Below are 16,328 nucleotides of genomic sequence, written 5' to 3'. Positions count from 1 at the left end.
GAAGCGTCTGTCCCCCAGGTGATTTCCTGTCTAGACGTTTGAGAGCCCGGGGAGAACAGGTCCTCGCTGTCCAACAGCGTGGGGCTGGCTCTGCTTTGGCGCCGTGAGAGGCCGGAGGCCTGGGCCCGGGAGCACAGCCCCAGGAGTGGCGGGCGAGCCTGCGCAGGGCTGCAGGTGGGCCGTGGCCCCTCCCCTGGGGCAGGGTGAGGAATTTCTGAGATACTGGGTGTCGGTGCCCTCCTGGCCCCACGTGGCAGGGAGGCAGCCGTCCCACGAGGCCAAGCTCCCTCTGTGGCAGCTGCCCTGCCGGAGACATCAGGCCCTTGTGTCCAGGGGCACCTGCTGACGTTCCCGCTGGGAACGTGGGCCGTGGGTCCACCTGTCTACTGCCCCTCCATGTCACCAGCTGCTGGCCCTGGTCACCATGGCAAGGACTGGGAGGGCGTCCAGAGTGCCCATGACAGGCACAGAGGGGAAAGCCACCTGCAGCTCAGGAGGGCACAGCTGGGTACACACAAGTGAGCGGCGTCTTCCTGTTGCTGGGCCGTGAAACAGACACCCCTGGTTTAGGGACCGCAGCTGGGCCTCCCTCCCCTTCACGGGGCCACAAACATGGGGTGTCTCCCCTAACGTCCCCCGGGGGCCCTGTGGGTCCCCCCCCCGCCAGTGATGGTCCAGATCCGAAGTGCCACCCGAAGCCCTTCCCCCACAGCCACTTTGCTTCCCGTGCGGCCGTCATCCCTTCGGCAGCTGTGATCCTGGCTCTGAATGATGTGATTTATTGATCAACGAGTTATTTAATAATTTGACAGTGTTGCTTGTAAGGCATTTTGGTAGCAGCCGGGGAGAGGGACTGACAGCTTGAGGTTCGGCGGGAATGGCGGCTCACAGGGCATGGGGTTCAGGGCTCTGTCCTCCGGGCGCTGACTCCCAGGGGAAGCGTCGCGCTGAGTCGCAGTCCACCTGCCGAGAGGCGTGTTCTGGTCCCACCAGGATGCGGCATGTGACCACACTCCCGGGACGCTGACCCCTGCTGGCACGCAGGCCTCGCTGGGCACAGCCCTGCCAGCCGAGGTTCCTCCGCAGCGGCCCAGGAGGCTCCCCAGGTGTTCCAGACCTTTCTCTGACCAATGACCAGAAGTGCACAGCCCTTCCCGCCCGCCTCCTCGGGCCTCAGCTGGCGCCACAGGAAGCCCTTTCCGGGGCGGGGGGAGGGTCTCGCTGAAGTGCAGGGAACGCCCGGGCCTCCTGGGTGTTGAGGAGGTGGCCCTGACGGTCACTGCCCAGTGAGGGCGAGGCGGCCCCGGGGAGAACGCCAGGTGTCCCCGCAGAGAGGCAGCTGGGACCAGGGGAGCCTGCCCTGTGCTCACGTGCAGGGCAGCTCGACAGCAAGCGTGCCTGGCCCGTCCAGGGTGACGAGCTGGACGGAAGGGACGGGGGAGAAGCCCGGGGATGAGGGAAAGTCCGAAAGAGCGTGTGAAACCTGTTAAGGGTTCCCTGGTGGTGCCGTGGGCTGAGGATCCAATCTGGTGTTGTCGCTGCTCTGGTACAGGTTCGATCCCAGGCCCAGGAGCATCCGTATGCCATGGGCGCAGCCAGATGTATGTATATAAAACATGTGTTGAAATTGCTCAAACCGCGAGGGCTCTGAGGACACCTCTGCCCCGGCCGTCTGCCGGCGTTTGGAATGAACCCCAGACCCGCCGGGCCGTGTGACAGATGCGAGGTTTCGGAAGCACTTACTGTGATGTCTTCACAGCGTGACGGGCATATTCTGTGAGGGTCCCGGGCCCTTGCCGACACCTGTGCGGGGACCCAGGCCCGCCTTGGGCTCGAAGTCACGGAACTCCAGGGACTGGGCCCAGTCGTTACTCTCGCGGTCCAGGAGAAACCCTGTGCCAGCCTCTGGCATCTCCCTCTCGGAGTCACAAGGGGACATTCCCCCCACCGAGCAGCCAGGGTCCATCTCTGCACGGCCTCAGGCACGCAGCCCGCCCACCTGAGGGCCATGGCTCCTCGGACCCCAGCCTCCCCACCTGGGTCACTGCTACTCGAGGCCGGGGGTCTGGGCTGTGCAGAGACCTCCCCACGGTGCCCAGGGCTGGGAGCCCCACGGGTCCAGGCCGTTTGGAGACAGGCCTTTCTCGGACCGGGCAGCCCCACCCTAAATCTGGGGCTTCCCGGAGCTCGGGGTTGAAACCCAGGACTTCCCTGGCCCCAGGGGTCTTCCCCACACACACCCCCGGGCCACCGTGGCCTCTCAGGACCTCTCTGGCCCTGGCTCCCTCCTCAGGCCGCCCTCTGCTGAGGTGGCCTCTGTCCTCACCCCATCACACCCTGTCCCCCTCGTCAGCTCCCTGCAGGGCCCGCAGCCACAGGACCAGGACGTGGGGACACGGGAAGTGCTGGCCATGGCCTCGCCAACTGAGCAGAGTCCGGCACAGCCCAGGGGTCACCCCGGCGTTCCTTGGAAGTTCGTTCCCACACCAGCACCTTCCAGCAGCGGGCCACCCCCTCCCGGGCCTCACGTCAGGTCTTCACCCACTGAGCACGCGACTCGCCACCCCCAGGACCTAGACTCTTCCCTGTCTTGTGGAAAAAGGCCAGATGACAGATGAACTCCGCAGAGGGTCCACTACCTGCCCGGGCCTGGGGGATAGTCTCCTGACCGGGGCCCCTTTCACCTACCACAGTCCCCCAGCACCCAAGGGAGGGCCTCGGGGAGACCCGGCCTCCGCCTCCCACAGACGAGAGCGAGGAGGGAGGCGGACAGGAGCCTGAGGGCTGGGCTCCCAGGGCGGCCCTGGTGCCCGGGCAGCAAGCCTGCGTGACCAGAGGGGGCCCCCGCGCCCTTCCGGGGGCTTGGGGGGTCTTAGCACACCTCTGCTGAGCCACCCTCAAGAAACAGGCCAGGAAGCCTCTCAGCAGGGAGAGCGGACAGCCCGCCCCGGCCTGGCAGCGCCGGGCCCGAGGGAGCGGCCGGGGTCTGGGCCCCCCTCCCTGCTGCACAGACCGGACCTGTCCGCATCCTGGCGTCCGGCCTCCCCCTCCCCGCTTCCAGGAACTGAGGCCGCACTTCTCACACCCCCACAGGACTGGCACCTCAGTGAGGAAAATGTAACTTGGGTCAATTTTTTTTTTTTTGGTCATTTCTTGGGCCGCTCCCGCGGCATATGGAGGTTCCCAGGCTAGGGGTCTAATCGGAGCTGTAGCCGCCGGCCTACGCCAGAGCCATAGCAACGCAGGATCCGAGCCGCATCTGCAACCTACACCACAGCTCACGGCAACGCCGGATCCTTAACCCACTGAGCAAGTGCAGGGACCAAATCCGCAACCTCATGGTTCCCAGTGGGATTCATTAACCACTGCGCCACGACGGGAACTCCTGGGTCAATTTTTTAAACGTGCTGACCCCTTTTTTCGTCATTCTCCATGAGTGAAAACTTTTTTGACGTGTCTGTGTTTTAAAACTTTTTATTGCTTATTGTGATTATACAATAAAGGCAAAAATTCAAATATGACAAAATATGACTTTAATTTTTTAAATTATGAAATGCTCATTTCAGAAACTTCAAGTAGTAGAAAATGCATGATTGAGAAAATGATCCTTTGTAATCCAGTCATGCCGCACCCCCCACCCCCGTGCCTGCTGTTCCCACGCGGGGCATCCCCCCTTCCTGTCTCTGCACCAACAGCACGTACGTGTGACAAACACCTGGATCACCCTGGCCTGGCCAAGCTGCCTGCCTTGTGCCCCTAACAGCGGGCCCCCCATTTCTCACCTAAATGCCTGAAACTGTTACAGAGTTCTGCATGGCATAGATGTAGGACTGAATCCAGAAATTAATGACAACTGGCCACCTTCAACCCACACGCACAGCAGTTTCCCATAGTTCAGCCACCATCGGCCGTTCCCCTGGACAGACAGGGGGAGGTTGTCCCGCTTTTTGCTGTTATAAACAATACAGCAGCGAACATCCTTGTATTTTACCCCAAAAGGGTCACAACTCTTCGGTGCGTTGAGGAGAGGCCTTTGCCTGGGAGTGGAGAGCGGGGCTGGGGCCGAAACACACAAGTCCCCAAAGCCTGGGAGCCTCCTGAGCGAGGACACTACACCCATGCACACAGGGGCCAGGCTGCTCCTGACCCCGGGCGTCCCGGGAGCCACCAGACTTGTCCCCTGGGCTCGCAGGGGTGCAGAAAACAGCGGCAGAAAGCTGCCGAAACCAGAATTTGTGGGAAGCCTTTTTCAAGGTTTTTTTTTTCCAGTGGCCAAAAAAAGCAGCACCTGTCAGAAGGTGGCACGCGCTGCCCAGGGCCACGTCACCGGCGCCGGTGAATGGGCCGCTTCCTCCTGGGCGCCGCCTGGGCGCAGTAGATCCTGCTGGGGTCACAGCGGAGTCTGTGCGTGGTCTTCTTGTGGCAGGCGACATGGACCAGCTTGAGGTTGTCCAAGGTGAAGAGCAGGCTGTAGAAGTACTTCCAGTCCACCGCCCTCCCCTCCGCGTCGCCGACGGCTGCAGCCAGCGTGGGGACCACTGTGCGCTTCTTCTCTATTCTGCAAAGCAAGGTGAGGGACGTTGTTCTCTGCCGCCACCTCTACGGCACCTGCTGGGCCGAGCCGAGCCGTCCATCGAAACGCAGAGACGCTGGGCTGAATACGTTTCCCCTCAGCTGAGATGTAAACCTTAGTTTGCTTGCTTCCAGGGAGGACAGGGGAGTGGTCCAGACCTCCCGAGGGACCGAGGGACCACACAGAACATCCCAGCCAGGAGGGAGGGCGCAGGGACAGGGCTCATCTGGCTGCCACTGGACAGCACCTGGACACCCCTCCACAGATGGGCTGAAGGTGGCTGCACCCCCACCTCCAGGCTGGCCAGCCCGATGCGAGCAACCTGGCCACTTTCACGTGACATGGAAGGTCCCGGGGCCAGGGGTCAAATCAGAGCGAAGCCACAGGCCTACGCCACAGCCACAGCGACACTGAGCGAGGCCAGAGATCAAACGCATGTCCTCACGGATACTAGGGTTCATTACCGCTGAGCCACAATGGGAACTTGCCAAGCCCCATCTTGGACGTCTAGATGCGTATACGTGTGTCCACTTAAAATAACTGTGACATCACTTTGTGTAAAGTGGTTTCACTTATAAACAACAGATCCAAAGCCCTCACAGTAACAAGTGGAAAAGTTTATGAGCTGACGGTGGAACTGGAGACCCCGTAGCTCACAGGGCTGGTGTCCATGGGCCCGGCCCCAAAACGCAGAGAAAGGCTGAGTTACAGTGAGTAGCGATCTGAGACCAAAGGATGAAATAAAAATAATAATGAAAGCAGACTCTTAGAGTCATGACAGTAAAAACAAAAATAAACAAATGGCACCGAATTAAACTTAAAAGTTTCTGCACAGCAAAGGAAACCCTAAACGAAACAAAAAGACAACCCACCGAATGGGAGAAAATCTTTGCAAATGAATCAACTGACAAGGGATTAATCTCCAAAATTTACGAACACCTTCTGCAGCTCCATACCAAAAAAAACAAACAACCCCGTCAAAAAATGGGCAGAAGACCTAAACAGACAATTCTCCAAAGACATACAGATGGCCAAAAAACACATGAAAAGATGTTCACTCATTATTAGAGAAATGCAAATCAAAACCACTATGAGGTACCACCTTACACTAGCCAGAATGGCCATCATCAAAAAGTCTACAAACAATAAGTGCTGGAGGGGGTGTGGAGAAAAGGGAACCCTATTACACTGCTGGTGGGATTGTCAATTGGTGCAACCCCTGTGGAAAACAGTATGGAGATGCCTCAGAAAGCTCAAACTAGAACTACCATCTGATCCAGCAATCCCACTCCTGGGCATCCATCCAGAGAAAACCATGACTCACAAAGACACATGTACTCCGAAGTTCATTGCAGCACTATTTGCAATAGCCAAGACATGGAAACAACCTAAATGTCCATCGACAGAGAAGTGGATCAAGAAGATGTGGTACATATACACAATGGAATATGACTCAGCCATTAAAAGGAGAGAAATAACGGCATTTGCAGCAACATGGATGGACCTAGAAATTACCATGCTAAGTGAAGTCCGTCAGACAGTGAGACACCAACATCAAATGCTCTCACTTAACATGTGGAATCTAAAAAAAGGACACAATGAACTTCTTTGTGTGTGTGTGTGTGTGTGTGTGTGTGTGTGTGTGTGTGTGTGTGTGTGTCTTTTTTCGCCTTTTCTAGAGGCGCTCCCGCGGCATATAGAGATTCCCAGGCTAGGGGTCTAATCAGAGCCATAGCCACTGGCCTACACCACAGCCACAGCAATGAGGCCTCCAAGCCGTGTCTGCAACCTACACCACAGCTCGCAGCAACGCCAGATCCTTAACCCACTGAGCAAGGCCAGGGATCGAACCCACAACCTCATGGATACTAGTTGGATTTGTTAACCACCGCTCCAAGATGGGAACTCCACAGTGAACTTCTTTGCAGAACAGACACTGACTCAGACTTTGAAAAACCCATGGTTTCCAAAGGAGACAGGGTGGGGTGAGGGAATGGGCTGGGGGTTTGGGATGGAAGTGCTATGAAATTGGGTTGTGATGATCATTATGCACCTATAAAGGGAATAGAATTCATTGAGTAATAAAAAAATCTGAAAAAAGAAAGAGAAGCATCTCAGATACTGTGTAATAACCTATATGGGGAAAGAATCTGAAAAAGAATGGATACATGTATATGCATAACTGATTCACTTTGCTGGGCACTTGAAAATCACACAACTTTGTAAATCAACTCTACTCTGATAAAACTTTTTTAAAAAGAGAAGCATCTCAGTTACAATAATAAAACTTTCTGCTTCTGCTCTTTTTCAAGGGTGAGTTAATATACACATAACACGATCCTGCTGGCCAAGACTTTTGCTCACCTGGTTGAAGCAGGAAATGCCCTATGAGCCATAAGGCAGAGGTCCCGCATCCTGGACGAGGCACGGGACCCACAGGGCAGCACCTGTGAGGTGCCGACCACCGACCCCGCCCTCAGATGGGAGCTGGCGGTGCAACACGCAGGGCCAAGCATGTGTGGACAGGGATCAGAGCCCACCACGCCGGTGAGGGGAGGAGGCACACGCACCCCCCACCCCCTGACTTCTGTGGGTGCCTAACCCATGAGTGGGGGCGTGGGGAACAAGGACAGCCGGGCTGGGCCGGGGGCGCCCCCCGGGCCTGTGGCCACGGCCCTCAGCCCTGCGCACTCACATGTGGTCCAGGTTCCAGGTGCTAAAGAGGATGCGGCTCTCCCTGTTCCCGTAGGGGTTGATGGAGTGTCTGGAGGCACAGTCGTCCGTGTCGAAAGGACCCTGGGCGGACGGAGGGGACACGTCAGCCCTTCCACTGCCCAGGATGCCAGCCTCCTTCCGTGCACCCCTGCATCCCCAGCCTCCCCGAGCCACTGCCATCACCCTCCCCGTGGGAATCACAGCCCATGCCCAGCGGGTGGCGGGCACGACCAGCCCCCCCTCTGCCCCTCCAGGGCTCCCCACTCGATTACAGGCCTTTGACCCAGAGCCGCCCAGGCTGGGGTGAAGGCTCTGTCTGCCCCCCACACACCGCGGGCTCAGGTCACGCTCCCCAGGGGCCAGAGGTCACGTGAGGCGTGACATGCGGTCAGCTGGGAAGGAGCAGCGTCTGGATGGCCAGGCCCCCACCCTCTTGGAAGGGGTTGCCCAGGCAGAGGCACCCCCTCCGTGGCAGGAGGGTTTTTACTGGACAGGCAAGCGCAGCTTATAAACAGCGGGAGGCACCCCTTCGGCCGCCTCCACAGCTCAGGATGCTGCTTCCTGCTGCTGTCAACCCGCCAAGGCGCCAAGCTCAGCCAGGGCCCAAGATGTCAGGTCTAGCCACCCAGAAACCTGGCGACCTCATCTGGAGGCTCACCCAGGGGACAAGACACCCATCAGCCCACCCCAACCATCCAGCCCCCTCTGACCCCTGGGGGCCTCTGCTCCTGAGTGAGCGCCTGGGTCCTCCCACCCCCTCGGCACCCCGGCACCAGCCGCAGCCTCATCTGGGAACGGGTCAGAAATGCAGACTCTCAGGGGCAGGCCCGGAGCTGCTGGAACAGAAGCCCCGCGTGGGGCCCAGCGTCCTTCACCAGCCCCCCAGGAGTTTCAACGCCACCAAAGCCTGAGAACCACTGGCCAAGCTGCCCCTCCCCTCGCCCCAACTGGGCTGACACGCGAGGGCTGCCCCACCTCGGAGGCCTTTGAGGGGCGCCTGGGGGCTCACCTGGCAGGAGAACCAGCCTTCGGGCGTGCAGAGCCGGCGGCCTGCCTTAGCCCCCCGGTCAAAGTAGCTGCCATTGTACCGCGCAGCCTGGAGCTCCTGGCACATGGCACCCACGACCTGCAGGTACTCCTCCCGAGCCGCCACACTGACCAAGGAGGCGCATGAGGTCACCTGGAGGAAGCAAGGGACACCCTGAGTGCTGGCCCCACGCCCTGAAACCCACAGCCGGGCTCCCGGTCCATTCAACATCATGGCCTCTGGAGATGCTGCTGCTGGGGTCCCAGCCCGGCCCTGAGGTCGGGGAGAGGGGTCTGGACGCTGCCCCCTGGGGTCCTGGTGGGGCCCTGAGGTCGGGGTCTGAGCTCAGACAGATTAACAACCTCCACCTCCAGGCTTCCTGGCCGCCCGGTCTCACAAGTGCTCCCCACGGCTTTGCAGCAGGAACTGGAGAGAGAGTGGCAGGTGAGGCACGACCGCTGCCTCATTGTCCCCCACCCACCTCCCGCCCCGCCCACCAGGGCACAGGTGGAGATTAGCCCCGTGGGCACCCCTGGGCCCACGGGCACTGGGCAGGAGCAAGGTGACCGCCTGGCCCAGAGGGAGTGACAACACGGCAGCACACTGCCCCCAGGGTGGAGAGCTGGCTCTCAGTAGAGTCTGAGAATGATGCCCAGGAAAGGCCTGGCAGCCAGCACGGAAGGAGCCCGAGGGTGGCCAGGGGCAGGCAGAGCTGGGGGACAGAGGATGGGGGAGCCGGGCCAGGCCAGGGCCCCACACACACCCCAGGCCTGAGGCTGCCTTCTGGGTGGCAGGACCTCAGGAGAGCACGGGGGCACTTCTGCAGCACCACAGTAAATGTCAGTCCCGATACCAGCCGGGGCAGGGTCAAGGGGTGGCAGAGGGGGGTGCAGCGGGCGGAACAAGACGCCCCATGGCCGACGTGCAACCACGCAGCACAGGGGCGAGAACACCAGGAAAGACGCGAAGCCCACGGGCACCCCGGGCTCCAACACTTGTTCTGCGAGGGGCTGACACAGAGCACAGAGCCTGGGGACCCGGCGTGCCACCCCCTCTGCCCGTCCTCCTGTGAAGGCTGGAAAGGAGCCACCGGGCTCTGGCCTCGTGGGGCCCCTCCACAGCCACCCCGCTGTCCCCTGCCAGCCACAGCCGCCTCTTTGCTGAAAGGGAGCAGAACCGAGCATGTGGCCCGAGGACCCACTTCTGGGAGGTGAAGAGTGTTCCCACTGGGAGCCTTTCGGCTCTAAGTCTACATCGACCTGCTTCTCATGCCCCCCCCCCCCGGAGGGGAGCCCAGGGAGGCGGAGGTCAGACCTATGACGGGAGCCCTTTCCGTGCTTCTCGGAGGTCAGTGCGCAGAGGGGAAAGCCAACGGCAGCGCTGGGACAGAAAGGGGACCGCCCCCGCCCCCGCCCCCGCCACAAGGTCATCCATGGGCAGAACGGTGAACAGAGTTCAAGTCGAAACTGATGCCAGGCAGCTGAAGATGTTTCAAGATGAGTTCAGGTCACCACCCGAGGGAGGGGTCATGCAAAGCGGAGGGAGACAAAAGCCGCAAGTCCGCCCCCTCCCGAGCAAGAGGGGCACTAGGGGAGCTCGCGCGGGGCAAGCAGCCCACTGCTGGCTCACGTCCACCTGCCGCCACACCTGCACCCACCCCCACCCCACACCGACACCAGCATCTCCACTGACATCTGCACCCACACCGACACCAGCACCTGCACTCACACCTGCACTTGCACCTACACCTGCATCCACAGCAGCACCCGCACCACCACCTACACCAGCAGCCACACCTATACAGCACCTGCCCCACACCTAAACCTGCATCAGCACCAGCACCCACACCAGCCCACAAACTCCGCCGACATCCATGCCCACCCTGGGGGTGGAGTCCTGACAGCCGAGCTGGCTTCCTAAACCCTCCTGGCACAGCTGGCGTCGGCGCAGACACACCTCTCTCAGGTAGCTCCGGATCCGGCTCTCGCAGCTGTACCTCAGGTAGGCAGACTTACTCCTAAATCGGGCCTCCAGACCTGCCGGGAGGAGAGAGACAAGGCGTGGAGCCCAGGGTGCAAGTTGCCCGGGGAGGGGAGCGTGAAGGCCGGACAGCTCTGCTCCACCTGGAGATGCTCTGACAGGACCTGCCTGAGCCTGGATGGCGTTCCTCTGCGGGGGAGTCTGGGCCACCAGCTCGGAGCATCTCAAAGGCCCCCCCCGAGGGGCTTCTGCCCTCCGGCCCTTCAGCCCCTTTTCCAAGAGGGCTGTGGTCTCTCAGGGCTGCCTCTGCCTGGCCTAAAAGGCGGGTCCAAAGCGGGGAGTGATGGGGAAAGGAGACGTGGTCCTTCCACGTGATGGAGTCTCAGCCTTAAAAAGGGACAGAACCCTCGGAGTTCCCGTTGTGGCTCAGCGGTGATGAACCCGACTAGGATCCATGAGGATGCGGGTTCAATCCCTGGCCTCGATCAGTGGGTTAAGGATTCCACATTGCCGTGACGTGCGGTGTAGCTTGCAGATGCAGCCAGATCTGGTGTGGCTGTGGCTGTGGCGCAGGCGGGCAGCTACAGCTCCAATTCGACCCCTAGCCTGGGAACTTCCATATGCCCTAAAAAGAGAAAAAAAAGGGACAGAATCCTGACACCTGCTACCACACAGAGGAACCAGGACGACGTCATGCTTAGTGAAGCACGCCAGGCACAAAGACCGTAACAACGGTACCATCCCGCACCTGCGAGCTCCCTGGAGGATCAGGTGCACTGAGACTGAAGGAGGCTGGGGGCGGAGTGGGGGGAAAGGGCGGGGAGTATTTAAGGGAGACCGAGTTTCTGTTTGGGGACAGATGAGAAAATCTGAGGACAGATGGGGCGACGGCTGCACAACAACGTAAATCGATTTAATGCTGGGGAACGCGATGCTTAGAAACGGTGGAGAGTCAATTTTACGTCACGCCTCCTTCCCCACAGCTGATAAATAAATAAAGATAAACAGCCAGTCTCAGGGCTGCCTGGACTCGGGCTCTGTGCTTGGGGAGCCTTTGGATCTTGGAAACAGAGACCCCTTCGGCCTTCGAGTTGGCTCGAAGGAGACCTCACCCCCCCCGCAGCCCCCTCCCAGTCGCCCCCATTCCCCGGCCCCTGCCCAAATCCGAATCCAGCAGGTACCTTCAAACCACGGCGGGTCCTCGGCTCTGGTCTCCGCCGCGATGTTCTCGCTGACGGTGCCCAGGAGGTCGGCCAGGAGCTTCTGCCGCAGCGGGGCCCGCTCGTCGGACAGCAGCTGCCGGGCAGCCTGGATCACCCCAGCATGCGGCTTCTGGAACACGCTCAGGAAGTGGCTGATGTCACTCACATCTGTCAGCGGAGGGGGAACAAACAGAGAGGCCACCAGTTCTCAGAGCACTGCCCTGGGGAGACGCGGGGCTGCCGGGGCCAGAAACCCCCCTCCACGCCCCCACCCCGCCAACCTCCTCCCCTGGGACCTGCAGACCCCGCCCTGGCAGCCGCCAGAGAGGCTGGGACTGTGAGCCCAGCGGTGTGAGGACAGGTGGGAGGGAGGGGATTCGATGCAGAAAAACAAAAGCCACTGGGGCGAGCTGCTGCTCTTCCCCTGGGCCTTCCCTCCTCCGAGCGCAAGCGCAATCCTGGGACCTCCCTCAAGTCACCCTCCAGGTGGCCCCTTCCCCGTCCTGCTGGCTCCCGGGGCCGCTCTGTACCCGCCCGAAGCAGTGAGCCTCTGAGCAAGCACTGGGGGCTGAGGCTCCCCAAGGTCCTCCAAACACAAGTGCAGACACACAGGAGGAGCAGGCAGCACAGCCCCGTGGTCCTTCCAGGGCGCTGGGCGCCCGGCGTCTGAAAATCAACCAGTGAAAGGAAGACGAGTCGGGCGGTCATGGCAACTGGTGCGGAAGGACGGAGACCATCTTCCCGGCCTAGGGCTTGGCGAAAGGCCAATAGCATGTGCTCGGGAGGGGAAAGGGGACGAGCGGGGCTTCATCGAAATTAAAAACTTGCGCAGAGAATGAAAAGACCAGCTGCGGAGTGGGAGGACCACACGTGCAAACCACGCATCCGACAAAGACTCATCCCCAGCACACGTTAGGGGAAAACTCTCGACCGTAAAAAAAATCCAACTAGACAGTGGACAAGAGACACGGAAGGTCCATCAGCCCAGGAGAAGGTGGTCAGCAGCCTCAGCCCAGAGGGACATGCACATCCAGACCCCAGGGCACACCCACCAGCCAGGAAGGCAGCAGCAACAACGCCAGGAGCCTGTGGGAAACAGGCTGGGGCAGGCAGAGGAAGGCTGCCGGCCTCCCAGAGCACACAGCAGCAGTGTCAGCTTGGCTGCTGAGAGCAGAGCCCCAACCCAGGCGCCAGGCCACACCTGCGCGCCCTGAGGCCTCTCCCCGCCTTCTCCGCAGAGGCGGCAGGACCCCTTCGGCCCTCAGAGCCCCCTTCCCTCTCAGGGCACTAGAGGCTGGGGGTGGGGTAGGGGTGGAGGGACTCCTTGCCACCCGCCTACAGCCCAAGTAGCACTTGTCATCCAACTCAGAACCCCCTAAAGAAGCACCTCTGGACGTCCGCAAGCACCCGCTCCAATAAGGTCCAACAGGAGCCTGAGCAGCCGCCCCCCACCCGCCAACGCAGCAGCGGCCGACTCGCAGCCCCTCTCTCTGGCTCCTCCGTACCCACAAAACCGGGCAGGCCCCAAGCCCTCCCTTCTGCCCTTAGGGTTACCAGGGAACCTCACATGACCATAGATAAAACTAAAGGAATTGTCCTGGAGGGCTCTTTTGTTTTTTTTGTTTTCTTTTTCGGCTGCCTCTTGGCACACGGAGTCCCAGGTCAGGGATCAGATCAGGATGGCAGCTGCCACCTGCAGCAATGCCAGATCCTTAACCCACTGTGCCCAGCTGGGGATCAAACCTGCGTTCCGGCGCTGCAGAGACACCTCCGATCCCATTGCACCACAGCAAGAACTCCCATAGGAAGTGGGGTTTTATTTGTCTTGTTTTGCTTTTGCTTTTTTTTTTTTAGGGCCACACTCTCGGCATATGGAGGTTCCCAGGCTAGGGGTCCAATCAGAGCTGCAGCTGCCAGCCTACACCACAGCCACAGCAATGCAGGATCCGAGCCACGTCTGTGACCTAAACCACAGCTCATGGCAACACCAGATCCTTAACCCACTGAGCGAGGCCAGGGATCAAACACGCATCCCCATGGATACCAGTCGGATTTGTTTCCACCGCGCCACAATGGGAACTCCCCTAAAGGAACTGTTCTCAAAGGAAAAAAAACACACAGGACAACCAACTGGACGAGTGGGTCCCTGGATCCCCAGGCAGGCCCTCTGCACCTCCAAAGACACGCCAGCCTCCCCGCCCACCTCCAAGGTCCCCAGCTCTTACAGCCCTGCCAGGTCTGGCCCGTGGTGAGAAGCACTAGCTCCGAGTCGTCGGGGATGCTCCAGAAGTAATCTTCAGTCACCTCCGTGCCGTCCTCATAGAGGCACAGGCGGGAGCCGGGCACAGGGAGCTGAGGAGAAGGGCAAGAGCAGGAAGCTTATTTGCCACTCTTGGGGTGGCAGCCCGCAGCCCTCCCATCTGCAGGCCCCCCCGCCCCAGAGAACAAGAAGGAACTCCGTTTTCAAGAATCACTCAAGGAGGTCCCACTGCAGCTCAGTGGGTTAAGAATCCAACATACTGTCCATAAGGATGCAGGTTCCATCCCTGGCCTCGATCACACATTGCTGTGGCTGTGGCTGGCAGCGGCAGCTCCTATTAGACCCCTAGCCCGGGAACTTCCACGTGCCGCAGGTGCAGCTGCAAAAAGGAAAAAGAAAAAGGCATGCTTGAGATGCAGTCTGCACGAACAGAGCATGTCAAAACAAAACAAGGGCTCCTCTTGTAGGTCGTTCTAAGACATGGAGAGTCAGGAAAATACAGTCACGGCGGTGACTGCTTTATGGGATTCACAACTTCAACCCTTTCAAAGACCCTCCATCCAAGGTTCTTTCCAAAAATGACACCTGACTGCTTCCTCTAAGCCTGTAAACACATCCCCGTCATTGAGGCACATACGTGGCAGGTGTCAGGACCCGCGCCTACTGCTGGCGTTTCTCCCGGGGGTGTGGGGGGGTAATGATTAATTAAGGTGAACATCATACCGAAGATGACTCCCTGCTTGTCTCCGGGAGGATGACCAGCACATGGGACTGTGAATTTGCTGAGGCTGAGGACCCATCAGTTTTACGAATTTTTATAGCAACCCCTCCCCTCTCTCTCCACCTCACACGGACACACTCGCACAACCACAGTGCTGGTCTAAACCCAGCTGAGGAAATTAATACAATAAGGGTAAGAACAATGGCACATTAGTGCCAAAGGGCTTTTTTTTTTTTTTTTCCTTTTTACATCCACAGTTGCGACATATGGAAGTTCCCAGGCTAGGGGTCCAATGGGAACTGCAGCCTCAGCCTATCCCACAGCCACAGCAACCCTGGATCCAAGCCATGTCTGCAGCACACGCTGCAGCTTACAGCAACGCCAAATCCTTAACCCACTGAGCGAGGCCAGGGATTGAACCCACATCTGCACAGAGAAAACGTCAGGTCCTTAACCCACTGAGCTACAAGAGGAACTCCCCAAAGGGACTTTAAAGGCCCCTGAGCCTAAACCCTTCATTTCACACCAGGGGAAACTGAGGGAGGGAGAGGCCAAGGGGCTGTGCCCCAGAGAAAGTTAGTGCATGAAGACGGGGACCGGTCCCTGCATCTCAGGCCAGAGCTGCCGCAAGCCTCACGGTCAGATGCGGGAAGGTGTCCCAGATCCCTCCACCAAGTCCCCCTGCTCTGACTGGCTTCAGAGCCAGAGGAGGAAGTGGGGGGTCTTCTCCACAGCACAGGAAATGGGGGTTCCGGGGCCCAGACGTCTGCCCCACTCCCTGGTTCTGAGGTAGGAAAGCAGCACTTCTTATTCTTCCCAAATTTCTCCCAAGTGGGTGGGCACCTGAGCGCTGGGGCAGAGGCCTCACTCAGGCCTCCGCTGAGATGCAGCAGCAGGACGGCCGGAAGCCTGAAAGGACCCCAGTTCCGCCTGTCTGCAGCCCCCGCCCCCACAGAAGCTGGGCTAAGAGGCTCTGGGTGCAGCTAGTCCTAGGATTAAATGCCAGCCGTTCCTCAGTGACTAAGGCCGGTTGCTTAGCCGCTGGGTGCCAGTTTCCTCATCTGTGAAATGAGGGTGCTAGCGCCTGATTCCCACGGCGGTCGGTGGACTCCACCGCAGCCCTGCGTAAGAAGCACCGGGTTGGGCACGTGGCCATGGGCCGCGGTCAGGCTCAGCTTCTTCGCCGGTGGAATGTGGACAGTGTCCCCTTCCAAACGACTGTCAGGACTCGGGAATACACTGGCTCGCCGCAGCCTAGGCTCTGGCATGCCTGACGGTGCAGGAGAAGTCGGCATTGTCCCATCTCACCAGGAGCGCTCCCAGCAGGCTCGCTCAGCCACCCGACTCAACCAGGAGCGCCTCCAAGCAGAGGCCCCCCTGCACCCCAGCTCCCCGCCTCCCGAGGTGCGTGCAAGCCAAGTCCTCCCCGCAGCCCACCAGCCCCCCACCCCCGAGACACCTGTAAGTGGAGGCACCCCTTCCGCAGCACTTCCTCGCAGCTCCTGCCTGCCACCCCAAACTTCTTCTGGCTGAGCAGGGCCCGCAGCTTGAACGTCTTGGGTTTCCGGGACACCACAGACATCCTCAGAGCCTCTGGCCCCGCGGACAGCACCTGCTTGGCTGGCCCAGCCTGGGGTCCGCTCAGGTGGGCTCCACGACTGGAGAAATCAAGGCTGAGCGCCTCCCTCCAGAAACTACATTACCCAGAAGGCCGGAGGATGTGGCGGCTGATTCCGCCTTGTACGCATGCGCAGCCCCCGGGAACCTTCATTGTCCAGAAGGCCCGGGAAGCGAGGGGGAGACCTCGTCTTGTGCGCAGGCGCGGCCCCCGGGAAACTTCATTACCCAGA

The 16,328-nt window shown here is 59.9% G+C and overlaps 1 protein-coding gene across 1 annotated transcript; it reads right to left on the bottom strand.

The window, feature by feature from the left end:
* Positions 1 to 3,458: 3,458 nt before the first annotated feature.
* DFFB (DNA fragmentation factor subunit beta) lies at positions 3,459 to 16,223 on the bottom strand. Its single transcript, XM_047791213.1, has 7 exons — positions 15,938 to 16,223; positions 13,723 to 13,849; positions 11,477 to 11,665; positions 10,272 to 10,351; positions 8,298 to 8,468; positions 7,269 to 7,369; positions 3,459 to 4,558 (listed from the first exon to the last, which is right to left on the bottom strand). Exons 1-7 carry the CDS (start codon positions 16,058 to 16,060, stop codon positions 4,324 to 4,326), a joined length of 1,026 nt encoding a protein of 341 aa, XP_047647169.1. The 5' UTR covers positions 16,061 to 16,223; the 3' UTR covers positions 3,459 to 4,323.
* Between the last annotated feature and the right edge of the window lie 105 nt (positions 16,224 to 16,328).

The sequence above is a fragment of the Phacochoerus africanus genome, chromosome 8 (genome assembly GCF_016906955.1).
Source record: "Phacochoerus africanus isolate WHEZ1 chromosome 8, ROS_Pafr_v1, whole genome shotgun sequence".
In the NCBI taxonomy this organism is placed as follows: domain Eukaryota; kingdom Metazoa; phylum Chordata; class Mammalia; order Artiodactyla; family Suidae; genus Phacochoerus; species Phacochoerus africanus.
The sequence above is the reverse complement of the archived record's forward strand: the minus strand, read 5'-3'. Positions and strand labels throughout refer to the sequence as shown.

Coding starts and splice junctions, on each gene's coding strand:
- DFFB (XM_047791213.1), bottom strand. CDS start 16,060: ATGTCTGTGGTGTCCCGGAAACCCAAGACGTTCAAGCTGCGGGCCCTG. Junction 13,850..15,937: donor AGGGGTGCCTCCACTTACAG/GTGTCTCGGGGG, acceptor CCTTCTCCTCAG/CTCCCTGTGCCCGGCTCCCG. Junction 7,370..8,297: donor AAGGCTGGTTCTCCTGCCAG/GTGAGCCCCCAG, acceptor CCGTCCGCCCAG/GGTCCTTTCGACACGGACGA.